Source organism: Panthera uncia, chromosome A2 (genome assembly GCF_023721935.1).
Source record: "Panthera uncia isolate 11264 chromosome A2, Puncia_PCG_1.0, whole genome shotgun sequence".
In the NCBI taxonomy this organism is placed as follows: Eukaryota; Metazoa; Chordata; class Mammalia; order Carnivora; family Felidae; genus Panthera; species Panthera uncia.
In genome coordinates this window covers 140,757,130-140,775,844 of record NC_064816.1, presented here as the reverse complement: position 1 = coordinate 140,775,844, position 18,715 = coordinate 140,757,130, and the positions used below count along the sequence as shown (strand labels likewise).

General features: G+C 38.9%; 1 protein-coding gene across 4 annotated transcripts in view; it reads left to right on the top strand.

The window, feature by feature from the left end:
* UBE2H (ubiquitin conjugating enzyme E2 H) overlaps positions 1-18,715 on the top strand; it is a 106,592-nt gene that overhangs the window by 9,737 nt on the left and 78,140 nt on the right. Inside the window, exon 1 of one of the 4 annotated variants that reach the window (XM_049641838.1) lies at positions 7,525-12,848. The exons of 2 other annotated variants lie outside the window; for them this stretch is intronic. Coding sequence is in view for 1 of the 2 variants with exons in the window: in XM_049641842.1 (XP_049497799.1) it covers positions 12,802-12,848 (47 nt within the window). In the remaining variant the exon portion in view is untranslated. Of the gene's footprint in view, positions 1-7,524; positions 12,849-18,715 lie in introns of those variants that run through there. One more of the 4 variants, XM_049641842.1, reaches the window with a different exon arrangement.

Genomic DNA, 18,715 nt, shown 5'->3' with positions numbered 1-18,715 from the left:
GCAACAAAGCCTGAAACTACATAACCCTTTTTGTTTCACTCCAAAGGAAAGAAACGGTTTACTTTTTTTCATTAACAAATGGTCAGTTTTATATGGCCTTTATATATGGTCCCACAGCTGTGAATTGGTACTTGGTCAGATCACTAATTTAAACTAAGGCTTCTACGATGAAATCATCCCATGATGCAGATCTTGGAGATTTGGGGGCTTTATTACACATTATATTCACATTCGCATATTCAAAGTATATTAAAATGTATAGAACATAACACATGTTTGATAATAAATCACTGATTTTGGCAAGACAATTTGACGTGATTAAATCTGTTAATTTTACCAACTACAGCCACCATCTTCGTAATGAATAAAGGGAAAACAACTATTTTTTGCCTCCCTGTTTGTATCCTTAGAGATTAGAAGCAAAAACAAAATACTTTTAAGTCAGATTTGTTTTATGGGTGGAAGAAAGAGAGGAAATAGACCTTTGAGTGTGTTCTTTAGTCTGATTCTCTGGATTGCTGCCCGTTTCTCCTGGCAGTTAAGAAAGGCAGGTCTTGAATGTGGTCTTAGATTATCAAATGACATATATTTGAGTATACCTGTATCGCATCATTTATGTAGTTGAGAACACTTATTTGCTTCTGTCTTTCCGTAGGCTCTTTAGTTAGAATAGTTGGGTACCATGTTCTTTCTTTTAGTGATTAATGTGGCTTTTCCTTTGAGATTTAGCTAAGAGTTTTATAACCTGTAAACTATGTTATGTCAGGAAGACTATTAGTGGCTCATCAAGACTAATTTCATTTCATATATTTTAATTTGTATGTGTTTTCTTTTTCTGGTGGTGTTCCTAGCTTATAGTTTGAACTGATTTCTAGAAATCAAATAAAGTGAAATACACCGGCAGGAAATCACACAAAGAAACCTTTGAAGAGAAGGTATTTCCAGACCCTTTACAGTATCTTACATTCAAGCTTAAGTGAGAGTAGTAGTGAAGCCAGGTCCTTTTTTTTCTAGGAGTTTGGAAATTAGAGTATACTTGGCCTAGTTCACTTTGTGCGGTTTGGCAGTTATTTATCAAACTAGAACTTATGCTAAAAATACATAGTAGTTTACAACTTTGCTATGTGTCCTCTGAACATAAAATAGGCTATGCCTTAGATTTGCCTTAACCCTGCTCAGTGAAGTCAGACACAATGGAACTTAACACCTGAATTTTGTGCTCTTATACTTCAAAGGGCCTGGTCTCTCCTTGCCTCTGAAGAATTTGGTGTTTCTAAGCTGGCTTTATGCAAACTGGTCAGTGTTTCGGAGATTCAGAAAGTGCTGACTCTATTTTCTTTTAGTAAGTCCTCAAGGTAGGAAGTCTGGAGGTCTTTATCACCCACATCCTCCTGTGCTCTCCAGGCAAGGTAAATGGGAATAGTCCCCTACCCCTGTGGGAGCTTATTCTCAGGATTTAGTTCTAGCTCCTCTGCATCTTGTGATTCAAAGAATGGCTAATGAAATACATACCTTGTCTGCTTGTGCTTATTGTCCATTTTTGGGGGGTGACTGGGTCTATCTGCACAAGCCTTTGAACTGGATCATCGTAATTGACACAGATGCCTCTCTTTCTATTTGCTTAATGGGAAAGCAGAGTTAGTAATTCAGTTGTTTCTAGAATTACAAATTAGGGTATGATTGGGATGTCTTTAAATTTGGGCTTATTATTTGAATGCATTGGATAAAACATAAGGATTTTAGTCTGTCAGTTCTGGCTGTTTTATTTCTCAAAAGTCATTCCTACAGTGTTTTGTCAGCTCTTATGACGTTCTGATGACATTTTATTAAAGTTAAATTTCAGTAGATATGACACTTACATAGATTTTAGCATGTTCTTCTACTTGGAGAAAACCTGGAATTCAAATAATAGTACTACAAAGCAATGGTTGCTTTCTGACTATAAGGGCTCTTTGAGTTGAAATGAATAATTGTATTATTTCTAGGCAGTATCCTTTGTGGCTTTAAGTAATAGTTTGAGAAATACTAATTCTTGGCTGTATTGCTTCGAATTTAGAGAGTAAACTCTGGTAACTTTGTTTTTATTATTGATGTCAGAAATAGAAGCCAGAGTTGAAATTAGGAGTCTACTTTCCACTCCTGACTTTTAATTCAGTTTTGCTACTTAGTAGTCACATTTGTTATGTGAAAAATAGAATTAAAACAGTATAGCCTAATGCCCTCGCTAATCCCATTTAGGAATGCAAGAGTCCTAAAGAATGAAAAATGACACTAAGTTTTAATATGAATGTTCTGCTGTGTTTTTACAATAGTAGATTAGATGGCATTACATTTTATATTTTTGAGGTATCTGAATTGTATGTTACCTGTCAATAATTTAAAAAAATAATATAAGCCATGTAATAGTGCCTGATTTACAGAAGCTTTGATCAGCATAGAATGACCGCATGCTGTTCCTTTCAAAATTTATGTATTTAATTACCTAAATTATATTTTGGCTTTTACATTTTTTTAAAAGTTTTTTTTGAAAGTTTATTTTAAGAGAGAGAGAATGAGAATGAGGGAGGGTCAGAGAGAGGAGAGAGCGAACCAAGCGGGCTCCATACTGTCAGTGCAGAGCCCCATGCAGGGCTTGAACTCACCAACCGTGAGGTCGTGACGCTTAACCAACTGAGCCTCCCAGGCGCCCCTATATTTTGGTTTTTAAAAGGTAAATTGGGGGAATGGGAATATGCTTGAGTAAAAGGATATGCCCAGAGCCAGGATGGGATCCCATCAGAGTTTGACACAGTTCAGTACTTAAGCATTTAAATATTGTATTGTTATTTCTTTTCATTGCTTTCTAGATATTTTGAAGATACCTTTCACAGAAAATTTAGTTGCTCACATTTTTTTAAAAGTAATCTGTAGGGGCTCCTGGGTGGCTCAGTCGGTTAAATGTCCAACTTTGGCTCGGGTCATGATCTCATGGTTGCTGGGTCCGAGCTCTGTGTTGGGCTCTGTGCTGACAGCTGGGAGCCTGGACCCTGCTTCGGATTGTGTCTCCCCTACTCTCTGCCCCTCCCCCGCTCTTGCTCTGTCTGTCCTAAAAATAAACAAACATTAAAAAAAAAAAAAAAAATCTCTGTATCCAACATGGGGCTTGAACTCATGACCCCAAGATCAAGAGTCTCGTGCTTTTCTGACTGAGCCAGCCAAGCACCCCAGTTGCCAACATTTTTATCGATATTTAAACTCTGGGTGTCTGGAATGGATCAGTTTTGCCCCATATTACAGTAATTCCAATTATGAGTCCCCAGACAGCTAAGCCTGTGTAAAAACTTTGGATGCTTAATTTTTTAAAACTTGAGATGAAAGAAAGCTTGGGAAGTAATGGGCCTTTCTCACTTTCTGCTGTTTTTGCCTTGATGTTTGATAGCTTTTACATTTTTTTAGATAAACTTTTGATTTTTGATTTACAGAAAAGTTGCAAACATACTACAGAGAGTTTCTGTTCACTCCGTTCCAGTTACCCCTGTGCTGCTTTGTGTTCCAATGGCACGTGTCAAAACTAGGAACCATTATTGGTTGGTGTATTACTATAAACTAAACTTCAGGCTTTATTCAGATTTCACCAGTTTTTCCACCGATGTTCTTTTCCGTTCCAGGGTTCAATCCAGGATACATCACATACGGTGGTCATGTCTCCTTCGTATTCTCTAGTCTGTGACAGTTGCTCACTTATTTCTTGTTTTACGTAACATTGACAGTTTGGGAGTACTGGTCAGGTGGTTTTTGGAGTATTCCTTAATTTCAGTTTATCTGATTTGTTTTCCTCTCATCATTAGACCTCGTGATAGTAAAGGTACTTAAAATTGGCCAAACTCATTCTGGGGTTTTGGAAGGAATACCACGGAGGTGAAGTGCCCTTCTCATCACACATGGGGGCGTGTGAGGGGCATACATCTGTCCTCATGCCTCATGACCTCGCAGGTGATGTTGAGCTTGGTCCACTGGGCCTTAGTGGTGCTTGCCAGGTTCTTCCACTGTAAAGTTACTATTTTTCCTTCAGTATTCTATTCCTTGGAAGAGAGTCACTAAGTGTAGCTGACATTTAAGGAGCGCCAGGGGGAGGGGGGGTTCTACTCCTGGAAGGAGTTACTGTTTTTGACTTTTTAAAACTTAATTTTTTATTCAAATTCCTTCTTCGGTGTGGTGTCTTCTCTCCCTTTAGTTGTGGAGTTTGTTCGTCAGTCTTCGGGTCAGTTTCTGGGGTGTTAAGGATGATTTGATAGTTACCTCGTTGTGTTCGTGGGACGAGGTCCTCCTCTACCACCGCCATCCTCCTGCTCCTTGTTTCTGATTATAATGTATTAGTGCATTAATCTAAGTTGTTAGGTTTTGTTCAGAAGTTATATTTGATTTTGAATGAAGCGTAAATTGGTACAGGCTTTTGGAAACGAAATGGGATGTAAATATATGAGGATGTGGTCTGGGAGCACACAGATTTGGTGGATTTGTTTATTTAACAATTTGCATGGCAAGTTTAACTCTGTACATTTGGCTCTTTTTAGATCTATAATAACTTTTGTATGTGAAAATAAAGAGAAACTTAGAGTGAACTGAAAAGGTATTAGTTAAAAGCTTCCTATGTCAAGGAATTCTATAATAGAGTTTTAGACCAGAAAGAGGATTTAGGGTGGAGTACTGATAAAATGCCATGACATTCTGCATAGCTTCTTGTTATTAATCAGTTATATAATTAACTTTTAAGAGAGAAGAATATATTCTTATCAACCACTAATTCTAGCAGCAGATCATTATTTTGGCTTGTAGAAACATTTTATTCTAAAAGGAATGAATTTTTCACCATTTTGATGTCTTTTTTTTTTTTCTTTTTAGCAGTTCTATTTGTAGTTTCAGTGAAAATCTTGACATAATTGTAGTTGTCAGTTTTAACCAGAAATTCAGTTATGGGAAGATTAACTGTTTAGAATTTCACTTTTTCTTTATTGCAGAATTTCCTGAACAATTGAAGCTTACCCCTTTATTTCATTTTTTTATTGTTTTTTTTTTTTTAAGTTTATGTATATTCAACGTTTTTTTTTTTTTTTTTTTTTTTTTTATTTTTGGGACAGAGAGAGACAGAGCATGAACGGGGGAGGGGCAGAGAGAGAGGGAGACACAGAATCGGAAACAGGCTCCAGGCTCCGAGCCATCAGCCCAGAGCCTGACGCGGGGCTCGAACTCACGGACCGCGAGATCGTGACCTGGCTGAAGTCGGACGCTTAACCGACTGCGCCACCCAGGCGCCCCTAAGTTTATGTATATTGAGAGAGAGTATAAGTGGGAGAGGGGCAGAGAGAGACAGAGACAGAGAACCCCAAGCAGGCTCTACACTGTCAGCACAGAGCCTGATGTGGGGCTCAAACCCACGAACTGTGAGATCATGACCTGAGCTGAAGTCAGATGCTCAACTGAGTCACCCAGGTGCCCTGAAGCTTCTTTCCCTCCCTCCCTCCCTCCTTCTCTTCCTTCCTTCCTTCCTTCCTTCCTTCCTTCCTTCCTTCCTTCCTCTCTTCCTTCCTTCCTCTCTTTCTTTCCTTTTCTTTCTTTCTTTCTTTCTTTCTTTCATTTTTGAGAAAGAGAGAGACAGCGCGCGAGCAGGGGAGGAACAGAGAGAGGGAGACACAGAATCTGAAGCAGGCTGCAGCCTCTCAGCTGTCAGCACAGAGCCCAATGCGGGGCTCGAACCCACGAACCATGAGATCATGGCCTGAGCCAAAGTTGCATGCTTAACCGACTGAGCCACCCATGCGCCCCAAAACTTCCTCCTTTAAATGAGAAAACTCATTTTACTTAGACAGTATTTGGTGTAGTTAAAAAAGTTTTCAAGTTTATTTACTTTGAGAGAGAGAATATGCAGAGAGAGAGGGAGAGAATCCCAAGCACTGTCAGCACCGAGTCCGACACGGGGCTTGAACTCATACATCATGAGATCATGACCTGAGCCGAAATCGAGAGTTGGATGCTTAACCGACTGAGCCACCCAGGTGCCCCTGGTATAGTTTTATTTTGGTTGATGTATTTGCCACTTTCTCCTTTCTCTCTAGCAATAACACTGACAGATGATGAAAGTCATAAAAGTATATAAAATGCATTTCTTTTCTTGAACAGAGTATATTTATAGTTGAGGCTCTTGGGTAAGTGACCTCTGGAAAAGTAATAGTGAGATACTAAAATTTGGCCAAACCCATTTGGTTTCTGGGCTAAAAACTTAAGCCAAAGTGTACCTCTCAGGGGCTTCCTTGAAAATAGCGAGGAAGAAAGTAGAAATTGAATATTAATGGAAAATATCGTGCTAGTTGTAAACATAGTAGTAATAAATAGTTACACATTCTTTGAGATTGTAGAGGACAGTTCAGAATTTATGTATCAACTTATGGGGACGCCTGGGCTTTTGTGTGGTAAATAAGTCAGAAGTGTTTATAATCAGCCGTTTATTGGTTTAGTAACCCCGGTGGTGTGCTTTTAGACCTTTGGCCTTAAATAATGCTAGCACTTGGATGCCATGTAGGTGCTAAGAATCAGTAGTGTGGAGCTTTAGGGCCATCTTACTGCTTTGATGACTCTGTGCCAGATGTTGAACTGGTTCTTTTATATTTGTTTCCTTTGCTCACTTTCTTAAGTTTGTGTACCCGGTGGGCCTCTACAAGAAAACAAGAAGCAATCAAGACTTACTTTTTTAGAGTAGTTTTAGGCTCATAGCAAAATTGAGAAGGCAGAGATTTCCCGTGTCCCTCTGGCCCCACTCATGAACGGCCTCCCCCATTGTCAACATCCTCTGCCAGAGTGGTACATTTGTTTCAATTGATTAATTCGCATTGGCACATCATTATCACCCAAAGTCTGTAGTTTACGTCAGAATTCATCTTAGCGTTGTATAGCTATGTGCTTGGACATATGTGTGATGATTTATATCCATCATTATGGTATCCTACACAGTATTTTCACTGCCCTGAAAATTCTGTGTTCCACCTGTTCATGCCTCTCTCCCCTAACACCTGGCAGCCAGTTATCTTTTTATTGTTTTCATAATTTTGCCTTTTCTAAAATGTCATATAGTTAGAATCACACAGGAGGTAGGCTTTTCAGATTGGCTTCTTTCACTTAGTAATACGGATTTAAGTTTCCATTGTGTCATTTTATGGCCTAATAGCTCATTTCTTTTTAGTGCCAAATAATGCTCCATTGTCTGGGTGTATGACAGTTTGTCCCTTCACCTTGGTGAACCATTTTTAGTGAAGAGATAATACTATTCTAGTGGTTCCTTATTTTCCAAATTCACCTTTGTATTTTTTTTTTAAGTCCCTTAGTAGTGACTAGTTAAATTTTATACTTCTGGCCCATTCTGTCCTCAGCTGTATCTTTCTTGACCCTTGATACTGGTTCTATAATGTGCTATTTCTCATGTGTATATGCATATATATATATATATATATATATATATATGTATGTATATATATATATATATATGTATACATATTTTAATGTTCATTTATTTGAGAGAGAGACAGACTGAGCATGAGCCAGGGATGGGTAGAGAGAGAGGGAGACACAGAGTCCAAAGTAGAGCCTCATGTGGGGCTTGAACTCCCGAACTGTGAGATCATGACCTGAGCCGAAGTTGGATGCTTAACGGAGCCACATGAGGCGCCCCTCTTTCTGGTATATTTCAGTCAATTTTTGTGGCATCCTTGCTTTGAGATGTTATGGCTCACTTCTTTTGGTTTTAATTTGTGTATGTGTGTGTGTGTTTGTTTATTTTTGAGAGACAGCATGAGCCAGGGAGGGGCAGAGAAGGAGGGAGACACAGGATCTGCAGCAGGCTCCAGAGCCTAACGTGGGGCTCAAACTCATGAACTGCGAGATCGTGACCTGAGCCAAAGTAGGCTGCTTTACCGACTGAGCCACTCACGCATCCTTGTGACTCACTTTTTATGGATGAAAAATCTTGGGCTACACAGATTGACTGGAAATGCTGAGGTCCTAGAGGAATGATGGGTCCTGAGCCAATGAGAGTTTCTCATGCTTTTGTCCTTTTGGCATACATTTAACTTTGTGTATGAAGTAGGTGCTCAGAAAACACCTGTTAAGTGAATTTTGATACATAATATACTACAGGTGGGATGCCTGGTTGGCTCAGTCGGTTAAGTGTCAGACTCTTGATTTGGGCTCAAGTCATGATCTCAGGTTAGTGAGATCAAGCCCCACGTCAAGCTCTGCACTGACAGTGTGGAGCCTGCTTGGAATTCTCTCTTTCCCTCTCTCTCTTTGCCCCTCCCTTGCTCTATCTCTCTCTCAAAATAAACTTAAAAAAAAAAAAAATACACACGCACATCCACTACAGGTTTTTGCCAAGTCCTTGGGTTGATTTAAGCTAAACTTTGGCACCTGTATGGAAAATCAGAAACCTATGTACAGAAATCATGCTGGAGAGAAGCAGATCTTAAACTGTGGTCATCATCAACATGCCTTTCACCACAAGCCTGTGGTTAAAAAAAGGCAGGTTCACTTGAGCATGTCCTTGATCAGGAGTAAAGATCATTAGTAAATTTTGACCCTCAATTATGTGTCTTTTAATATTCTGTGTGATGAAATGAGAAACCTCTTTCCTGCATATTGAAAGTATGGTGGTGGTTTCTAGAAAAAACAACTTAGGTGATTTTGAGTTGGCAACCGAACTAGCTGTTTTTTTATGGAATGCCATTTGTACTTGAAAGTAGATACTTGATCCAGACATTTTCTCCAAAAAAAGCGAGCCTATCACTCCAAGGAAAACTGCTAGTATATAAAATGATATATGATAAAATGATAAAATATAAGCCTTAAACCAAAAATTAGAATTTTGGGTAACTTGTTATCAGCCACATGCTTGACAGTTGTTTAATACTTACATTTCTGATGAGATAGTGGTGATATTAAATGTGATTTTTTGATACTGTGTAATGAAATGTGTCAACATTAGGAAGGTCCATATAAGTTTGTGAACCAGTATTTTCCACATGGCCAGTGCATGATAGAAAATCATGCTTGGGTAAAAAAGATTCATTAAAAATTCAAGGTAGACCAGTGGACTTTAACAGTATGAAAAGTTCATTGGTACCGTTCCAGATTCCACATTGCAGTTGGCCTTTAGGAAACTACCCACTTGTCAAGTTTTGGTGTAGTATCAGTGGAAAATGTCGGTATGACCTGAAAAGTCTATTAAACTACTCGTCTTTTTTCTAACTACATTCAAAATGTACCAGATTTAATGCAGAAGCACATAGGACAATCCAACCCACTTCTGTTAAGCCAGATATTAAAGAAATTTGCTAAATTGTTTTTTTGTTTTGGAAATTATTTTTCATAAAAATGATATATGTTAAAATGTGTAAAATTTATTATTTTAAATGAATTGATGTTTTTAATTTCAAAATGGTAAATATCCATACAAAAGCTCTTTGGGGTCGTCGATTTTTTTTTTTTTAATGGTTTTATTTATTTTTGAGAGAGGGAGCATGAGCAGGGGAAGTGCAGAGCAAGGGAGAGACAGGAGCCGAAGCAGGCTCTGTGCTGATAACAGAGAGCCCGATGTGGGGCTTGAACTCCCGACTGTGAGATCATAACCTGAAGTTAGACGCTCAGCCGAATGAGCCACCCAGGTGCCCCTGGGGTCATTGTTTTTTGTTTTTTGTTTTTTTTTTTTTAAGTGTGAAGGGTGCTAAGACCAGACAGTTTGAGAACTGCCTTCACAAATGTATGAAGAGAAGTTGTCATGTTGTTGTCATAGGATGTGCTTTATTTGTACCTAGTGTAGTGTTGGCATAATACTAGTCTTTAATCAAATATTCAAATCAGATTGAATTGAAGTATATAGTAAAGCAGGTAAATAAATACACATTTAGCCTTGAAGGGGAATTGGTATAACATGAAGATGGCAAGTGTTTTCATGTGAGTAAAGAATGCCCGAGTTTACACCATATTATATACATTCTAAGACTTTTTTCCTACATCTCCACATCTTTGAAATGGAGATGGCTTTCAGTTGGTAGTGTTTGTCAGCTTTTTTCTTTCTTGGTGTCATGAAATAATGGTGTATTGTCGATGTGATGAAATAAGGCAGCACTTTTTTTTGTTTGGAGCTGAGGAAACATTAGACAGCAGTTTACTTCTTGGGCTACAGGATAGGTTACATTAAATTTTATTTTATCAGGCCCTGAGCTGACTCTGGGCCGTTGACAATAGGTCCATTGTTAGAATATCCCATTCATAAAGCAGTTATCTTTATTTCAAGTGAGAAGACTAGACTCTATTGCCAGAATTCAGTCTTTTAAAATAAAGTGTAAAATGTGATATAAGTTTTTTTTATATGCAAAGCTTTTTATTCTATTTAATCATACTGTTGATAGAAACATAGTGGTGAGTATTGAGTTGTTCCCATTTCTGTTGTAAAGCAGGTAAAGGAGGTTGTACTGTGTAGCTCTTAGAAAATGAAGAGTAACAGGATTAAAAAATTATTTTTTTAAAGTTTGTGGGGAGGGGCAGCGAGAGAGGAATGGGAAGAGAATCCCAAGCAGGTGATTGTCGACATGGGGCTTGAACTCGTAAACTGTGAGATCATGACCTGAGCCGACATCAAGGGGTGGATGCTTAACCAACTGAGCCACCCCAGAATTAAAAGATTTCAAACATTTCTTTTAATTGAAAAAATTTAAAATTTACCAATACCACACTGAGGCTTGAAGAAGTTGTAAGTTTACCTTTGGCTTCTATTATTCTGAACCTGAGCACTGTTAATATTCTGTGTGGTCTTATGAGGACCTGGGAAGTACAGATGCTCATTTCTGTATCTTTAGAGCAATTTCTGTTGTCTTGAAGAGGTCTATTAAGAGCTGAATTATTAGATTCTGTTACTAACTTTGTGCTTCTATTTAATTCTGTATAAAAACAAAAAGGACCATAACATGGAGATATAAAGATATACAAATAAATAACATAGGCACCCATTTTTTAAAGATTTTTTTATTTTTAGTTTTTAAATATTTTATTTATTTAATTTATTTTGAGAGAGAGCACAAGCAGGAGGAGGAACAGAGAGAGGGAGAGAGAGAGAAAGAGAATCCCAAGCAGGTTCTGCACTGTCCGCGCAGAGCCCAACAGAGGGCTCGAAGCCAAGAACCATGAGCTGATAACCTGAGTCAAAACCAAGATGCCCAACTGACTGAGCCACCCAGGCACCCCAAGATTTTAGTTAAAAAATTTTTTTTAATGTTTACTTATTTTTGAAGGAGAGACAGAGTTTGAGCGGGGGAAGAGCAGAGAGAGAAGGAGACACAGAATCTGAAGTAGGCTCCAGGCTCGGAGCTGTCAGCACAGAGCCCAACTCAGGGCTCGAACCCATGAGTTGGGAGATCAAGCCCCACATTGGGTGTAGAAATAAGTTAAAAAAAAGAAAAAAGAAAGAAGAAAGAATAGATACTGGGTTGGATAACCAGCAGTGTTGCCACAATGAACGATAAGGGTTTGTTTTTTTTTTTTCTTTCATTTACATATTTGGGAGCATTATCATTCAGGCTTGGCTTCCCATGCCTTGAATTTTGGTTTATAAATGTTATTTCTTACCTTTATCACATGTCTTACAGATTTTGCTTTGCTGGAAGACTGGGTTACATGATAAAATTATTTATGCTGGGGCATTAAGGGAGAAGACAAACCATTCACTTGTCTCTTCTCACTTATAGTTTATCTTCAAACTTGAACTTAAGACCTAATTTGGGAGGTTGGTGTAGAGGAGGGGCAGCATGTTAGGATGAAAGAAAACTGCCTGGCAGACCATCCAGTGTTCTCGCCCTTCGCTCTCTCTGCTGCTCAGTGCTGCAAGACCTTGTGCCTTTCACTTCCTTCTTGGGTATCTATTTCCTTACATATCGAGTAAGGAGTTGGCTTAGAGGATCCTAAGTTTTTACAACTTGAATATTGTGATTTTTATCTGTATAGCCATCTTGCGTGTAACTTATTGTGTGTATATATGTAACATATGAAAGATCATCACAGCCATGTGTATACCTGGCATTGCCTTCTAGGGAATAGAGAGTTGAAAATAGCTTTATGAGGGACCTTGGGTGGCTCAGTCGGTTAAGCGTCCGACTTCAGCTCAGGTCATGATCTCACGGTCTGTGAGTTCGGCTCTGTGCTGACAGCTCAGAACCTGGAGCCTGCTTCAGATTCTGTGTCTCCTTCTCTCTCTGCCCCTCGCCCGTTCATGTTCTGTCTCTCAGAAATGAATGAACATTAAAAAAAAAAAGCTTTATGACAAATTTTAAATCTTAGTTTGAATCTTATCTTTATAGATATGTATTATAAAAATAAGTTCTGCAGCTTACTACTTTCTTGGTTTGAATTTTTCCTAGGGCTTTTTAGAAGTGTAAAGTAGAAAACCTTGACATCTTCATTTCTGACTTGCTGAGATAAAATTTTGCTTCGTGTTTAGAAACCTGCATCAATGTTAAGTTTGAGTAGGAGAAGCTCCTGTCTTAGGCCAGTAACAGTTGTTGTCCTTTCATTTCTAGAAACGGATCCTTGGAATTAGTTGAAGTATTATCAAAAGAACAGTTATTAAAATATTATTCAGTGTTAACTGCTCACCTGCTCACCTAAAAATTCAAATGCTTGGTTTACCATGTTTAAGTCACATTTCGACTAACTATGAATAAATGAGTTGTTACCATTATTACAGATGGGAGAATTAAAGCAAGATCTTATAATCCTTGTCTGGTCATGGGGAGCTGCCAAATTAAGAATGCCTTCTGGTTTTGTCCAGTGGGGTGAGTTGTATCTGTTCCCTGTCTGTTTTAGGAGAAGGGGACTTGTGGTTTACCCGTGTCGTGTTTCAGTTTCATTTTGTATGTAGAGTACATCTTGAAAGGCAGTATGGTTTAGTAAATGGGACAAGGCCCTTGTTAGAATTCTCTGAAACAGTTTAATTTCAAGCCAGTACATTTCTCTCCCTTCTTTGTTCCCCGATCCCTGGTGTTTTGAACAATAGATTTCAGATTGTTTCCATGTTTTAAAACCAGTTCTATCTAATATCAGTCACCTCGGATGTTTGTAATTGGGGTTTTTTAGCTCATTATAGACAAGAACAAGGTATTAAGTTATAGATCCTTTTACCGAAGTTTGGCTTATTGGAAAGGTGATTAAGGAAATTGGTTATCAGTTTTTTTGTTTTTGTTTTTTTGTTTTTTTTTTAATTTTTTTTTCAACGTTTATTTTATTTTTGGGACAGAGAGAGACAGAGCATGAACGGGGGAGGGACAGAGAGAGAGGGAGACACAGAATCGGAAACAGGCTCCAGGCTCCGAGCCATCAGCCCAGAGCCCGACTCGGGGCTCGAACTCACGGACCGTGAGATCGTGACCTGGCTGAAGTCGGACGCTTAACCGACTGCGCCACCCAGGCGCCCCTGGTTATCAGTTTTATGATTTTTTTCAAATTACTGCATAACTTTTAATCACATAAAAAGTGTCTAAGCTTGTTCAAGCTACCTTAGGTTATGATTCAGTAATATTGCAGAACCAGTGTTGCAGGTCGGCAATAATATTTACTGGTTAAAATATGGTAGGCCTTTAACTTGCCATATTGTAGATCTTTTTCTTTCAGCTGCCACATTTTTATGAGTAAAACTACAGAAGCAGATAAAACTTCATTTTATTCTGGAAGTTAGTTGGTAAGGGTAATGTAGATAGAATTGCATCACATCGGCATTATGCTTTTTGTTCAACAGATATTCACTGGAGAATTTTCTTTATAGTTTATTATGAAAAATCTCAGATACATGAAAGTGGAAAGAATAAAATAAATGAATACCTGTAGATCTTCCATGTAGACTCAATAAACATTTTGTCATATTTCCTTTATCATATGTTTTTAGTTGAGCCTTTTCCAAGTAAGTTGCAAAAGCCATGACACTTTTACCTAAAATACTTGAACATACATCTTCAAAGAGTAAGGACTTTTCCTGTGTAAGTACAGTACCATTATCACACCAGAGAATGTTAACACCAATTCCACTGGTATCATGTAATTTTTCCGTAGAGGAAATATTGAAGTGATGAGATTGTTTATCCATTTTCAGAGTATGAAAGCATATGCTCTTACTCTAAACAGTATTAGAAAGACAAAGTTCTGCAAAAATTGCTTTAAAACTCATGTTATCCTAGTGGGGAAAATGTTTTTCACACATTGTAATAACTTATAAATTAAGCTTTTAGAGTTTTTCTTTTTTTTCTTTTTCTTCTTTTTTTTTGGAGAGGGAGGGAGGGAGACAGACGGACAGACAGACAGACACAGAATCTGAAGCAGGCTCTAGGCTTCGAGCTGTCAGCGCAGAGCCTGATGCGGGGCTCGAACACGTGGACTGCGGGATTATGACCTGAGCAGAAGTTGGACGCTTAACTGACGGAGCCATCCAGCCACCCCTAAAAATATTTTTTGGATGATGAGATATTTTGAGCACCACAAGAAATAGGAAGAAATCTTGCTGATAATAGAACAGCATCCATTTACTGTTTTGTCAGATCTTAACATTTTGCCGTATTTGTTGCAGACATTTAAAAAAAAATTTTTTGTATTTTATTTATTTATTTATTTTTTGAGAGAGCACACACAAGTGGGAGAGCGGCAGAAGAGGAGGAAGGGAGAAATCTTAAACAGGCTCCATGCCTAGAGTGGAGCCTGATGCCAGGCTCAATCTCACAACCATGAGATCACGACCTGAGCCGAAATCGAGTCAGACCCTTAACCGACTGAGCCACCCAGGTGCCCCAGAAATTTTATTTTTTAAAAAGGGAGAAGACCTGTAGTTAAATTGAAGCCTCTGTGTAGTCCTCCATGATTCCTCTCCCCTCCCCCTCTTCATGAACTAGAAGTTGCAACTTTTTTCAATTCTCTTTCCCCTCATTTTTTTTTTTTTACTTTCTTATGTATATGTGCATATCCATAAGTAATATTTGTCATTGCTCTGCGTGTTTAAATAAATAGTAGCATACATTTTAGTTCTGTATTTTTAAGATTTGTTGATACTGATAGAAGTAGCTGTACCTCATTTATAAAAGTTACATGCATATACCATATTTTCCTTATTTGTTGATGTACATTTAGGTTACTTTCAATTTTTTGCCATTATATATAGAGCTGTAAACAACATTTATGAATGTCATTTTGAGTACATATGTGTTTCTGTAGGGCAGTAGGGCAAGATTTTCCAGGCTCTTTTGTTCATTAGACATAATAAGAAATGTATTTTACATTGAGACCCAGCGTGCACACATTACATGCACAGATATAATGGAAGCTGTAGTTCTATAAAAATAATTAAAAAAATATTTACCCTGGAAAAATCCTTAGCCATACAAGAGACGCATCCTTGAAATAATGTATCTATCCCCTCATTGTAAAAAGTGCTGATCAGGACCCACATTTGACAAATAATGACCTAATGTATATAACCTGAAGCAAAATTGCTTATTTTTGTTTTTAATATTTATTTATTTTTGAGAGAGAGAGAGAGAGCATGAGCAGGGGAGGGGCAGAGAGAGCTGGAGACACAGAATCTGAAGCAGGCTCCAGGCTCCGACCTGTCAACACAGAGCCCAACATGGGGGTCAAACCCACGAACGGTGAGATCATGACCTGAATTGAAGTCAGACACTTAACCAACTGAGCCACCCAGGTGCCCCATATAATTGCTGGTCTTAATGGCGCGTGTCTTCAGCTTTGCTAGAGATGAAAAAGTTACTCTTTAATTAAAAAAAAATTTTTTTTAATGTTTGTTTATTTTTGAGACAGAGCGAGCAGGGGAGGGGCGGAGAGAGAGGGAGACACAATCCAAAGCAGGCTCCAGGCTCTGAGCAATCAGCACAGAGCCAGACGCAGGGCTCAAACCCACAAACTGTGAGATCATGATGTGAGCCAAAGTCGGACGCTTAACCGACTGAGCCACGCGGGTACCCCAAAAAAGTTACTCTTTAAAGTGGTTGTACCAAAAAACTACATTTCCGTCAACAGCATTTGAGGCCTCCTGTTTGTTCGTATCCGTACCAACACTTGTCTAGCTTTTTTAGTATTTGCTAATGTGATGGATGTGAAAGGGTATCCCATTGTTGTCTCAGTCTGTTTTCTAACCAAATATTTTGAGTGCCTTTTCTCTGTGAGGCCCTTGCAAAGCAGTAAGGGTGCTACCATGAAAAGCAAGAGACATAGCTCCTCTGTTCTAGGAGAGAGAGGTGAACTTTGTCAGCCCTTGAATGACAGAGTGACATAGAGGAGGGAGTAATGCGCAGCCCACTTGGAAACGTGGCTCTTACGAGAGGTGAAGCTTGACCTTGGTCTTGAAAGATGAGTAGGCATTTTCGGACAGCATACAGACTTGAAGGACATTCCGGAGGGAGAAGAGGGAAGTAGGCAAAGGCATAGAGCTATAAAAGCCCATCATGAATGTGCACAGAGTTCCTGGATTGGGGAGGCCAAGGCACAAGCGAAGACTCTGCAGGCCTGTGGGGGGCTGAGGGAATTGTGTTCTGCAGGCACCGAGAGGCATTGGTGAAGGTTTTAAGTGGGGGTATTAACAGATTTTTTTTTTTTTTATGTTTATTTTTGAGATAGCGCATGCATGCACGCACACAAGCAGGAGAGAGGCATAGAGAGAGAGGGACAGGATCCGAAGTGGGCCCTGTGCTGAAGACAGAGAGTCCGATATGGGGCTTGAACTCACGAACTGTGAGATCATGACCTGAGCCGAAGTCTGACGCTCAACCAAGTCACCCAGGACCCCAACGGGAGAATTTTTTTATTTTTTATTTTTGTTAAGTTTAGAAATGGGTTTTGGTATTTTAAAATTATGGTCAGTCGAGCTTTTGTTTTAATTTCAGTTTCAGACTCATTAGTTTGGCTCTTATTTATTACTGCCCTTTTGAAACACGCAGATAACAGAAATTGATATTTTTCCTTTGAACTGGGGTTGGTCATTTACGTTCCAAAATAGAAATAATTGTAGCCTAGCACTGAATACATTTGCTCTCATCCATGCCTTCTTGCTTTTAAGAGGCACAGCAGATGGTCTAATGGGTATTTTCTTTCTATCATCAAATCGGAATAGGTGTAGGTTTATACAGCGTTGGTAATTTTAAGAATTTGTGTTTTTGGACGTCTTTCATGAGGATATTTTTGATCTTTGCATCTCTTGCTATACATCACAGCAAGTATGAATACAGTTGTAAGAACTTCATGTAGAGAGCTTGAGTGGCTCTCGTTAATCAACTGTGTGTGTGTGTAAAGGTGATGATATGAGCCCTCTCTTTGGGGTCTTGCCACTTTTGGCATTCCTGAGCTGCCAGTCTTTTTTTTTTTTTTTTTTTTAAAGCTCCATGCCAGTGTGAGGCTTGAACTCAGGCCCCCCAAGATCAAGAGTTGCATACTCTACTCACTGAGCCAGCCATCATGTGTCCCTCTGCCAGTCCTTTTTAATGGGAGCATTTGTCTTGCTTTAAGGCCTGAAAATTGAGGCTGATCAGCACCCAATTTAAATAGAAGCAGTTTTAGAGACCAGGTTGGAGGTAGTTGCAGGATTCTGAAACTCTCAGTGCCTTCAGAGAAGAAATGTTAAATGTATAGCGTGCAATAGTAATGGTCGTTGGTGTGTGTGTTTGGTTTTAGCTCTTGGTAATGAATCCCACACTTGGGTTTGTTTTAAGGAGAGTACTCAAAGGTATGTTCGTTGAGATGCAGGGGGCAACATGGAATACTGCATAGATATTATTTTTAATTTAGGAAAATCATATGCAGGTAGATTTTTAAAAAGAACTCTTCTAAACCTTACAGTTCAAAGTTGTAGTTTTCTTTCCTAGCTACTTGATGCTTTAAAATCACCCACATCCCTCCGTGATATCTGTAAAAGTCTTTTTATTAGCTAAGGATTTATTTCAGGGAGCAGCATACCTGGGATTAAAAGAACTGGACAAGTTTGTATTGCCTAATATTCCTGCCTGTGACCTTTCCTCTCAGAAACCCCCACAGTGTGTGTTCTGTCAGCCTTGTCATCTCCTGTCCTCCACCCACAGCCTCCAACACACATACAGACAACACACGCACAGTTTAGCAGGTGCAGAAGGAGTAGGGGCAGAGGGTCTGCTATTAGGGTAGGGGCTGGAAGTGTTCTATTTACTTCCTGCCTTTAGCAGATGTAATACTTGTTAACAGGTTGGCAGCAGCCCTGGGCTGGATCAGTTGGATACAAGGTGACTGTTCTAAAATAAACAAAATGAAACAGCATAATCTTGAATTTGTGGGCAACATGTGGGACTGAGCAAATGAGACTTTTGCAGGTGGTTTGACCATTAGCTGTGAGCATGCTACCAGTGTGTTAGGCAAGTGGACAGGATGTTCTCTGTGTGTACTGTATAACCTTGAAGCCCTGCATCTATTTCCATTTCCCCAGGAATGAAAGCTAAAACAGAAAAGCTACTTTCCTTCCCTTTAGCTTTCAAAACAAAAGTAAGGCTTGCAAGTCTGGACTGTTGCATAGTGTTGGAGAGGATGCTTCTTGTCCTGAATTCGATTTTCGATAGGGATTTATTTTCTTTCTTTTCTCTTTCTTTCTTTCTTTCTTTCTTTCTTTCTTTCTTTCTTTCTTTCT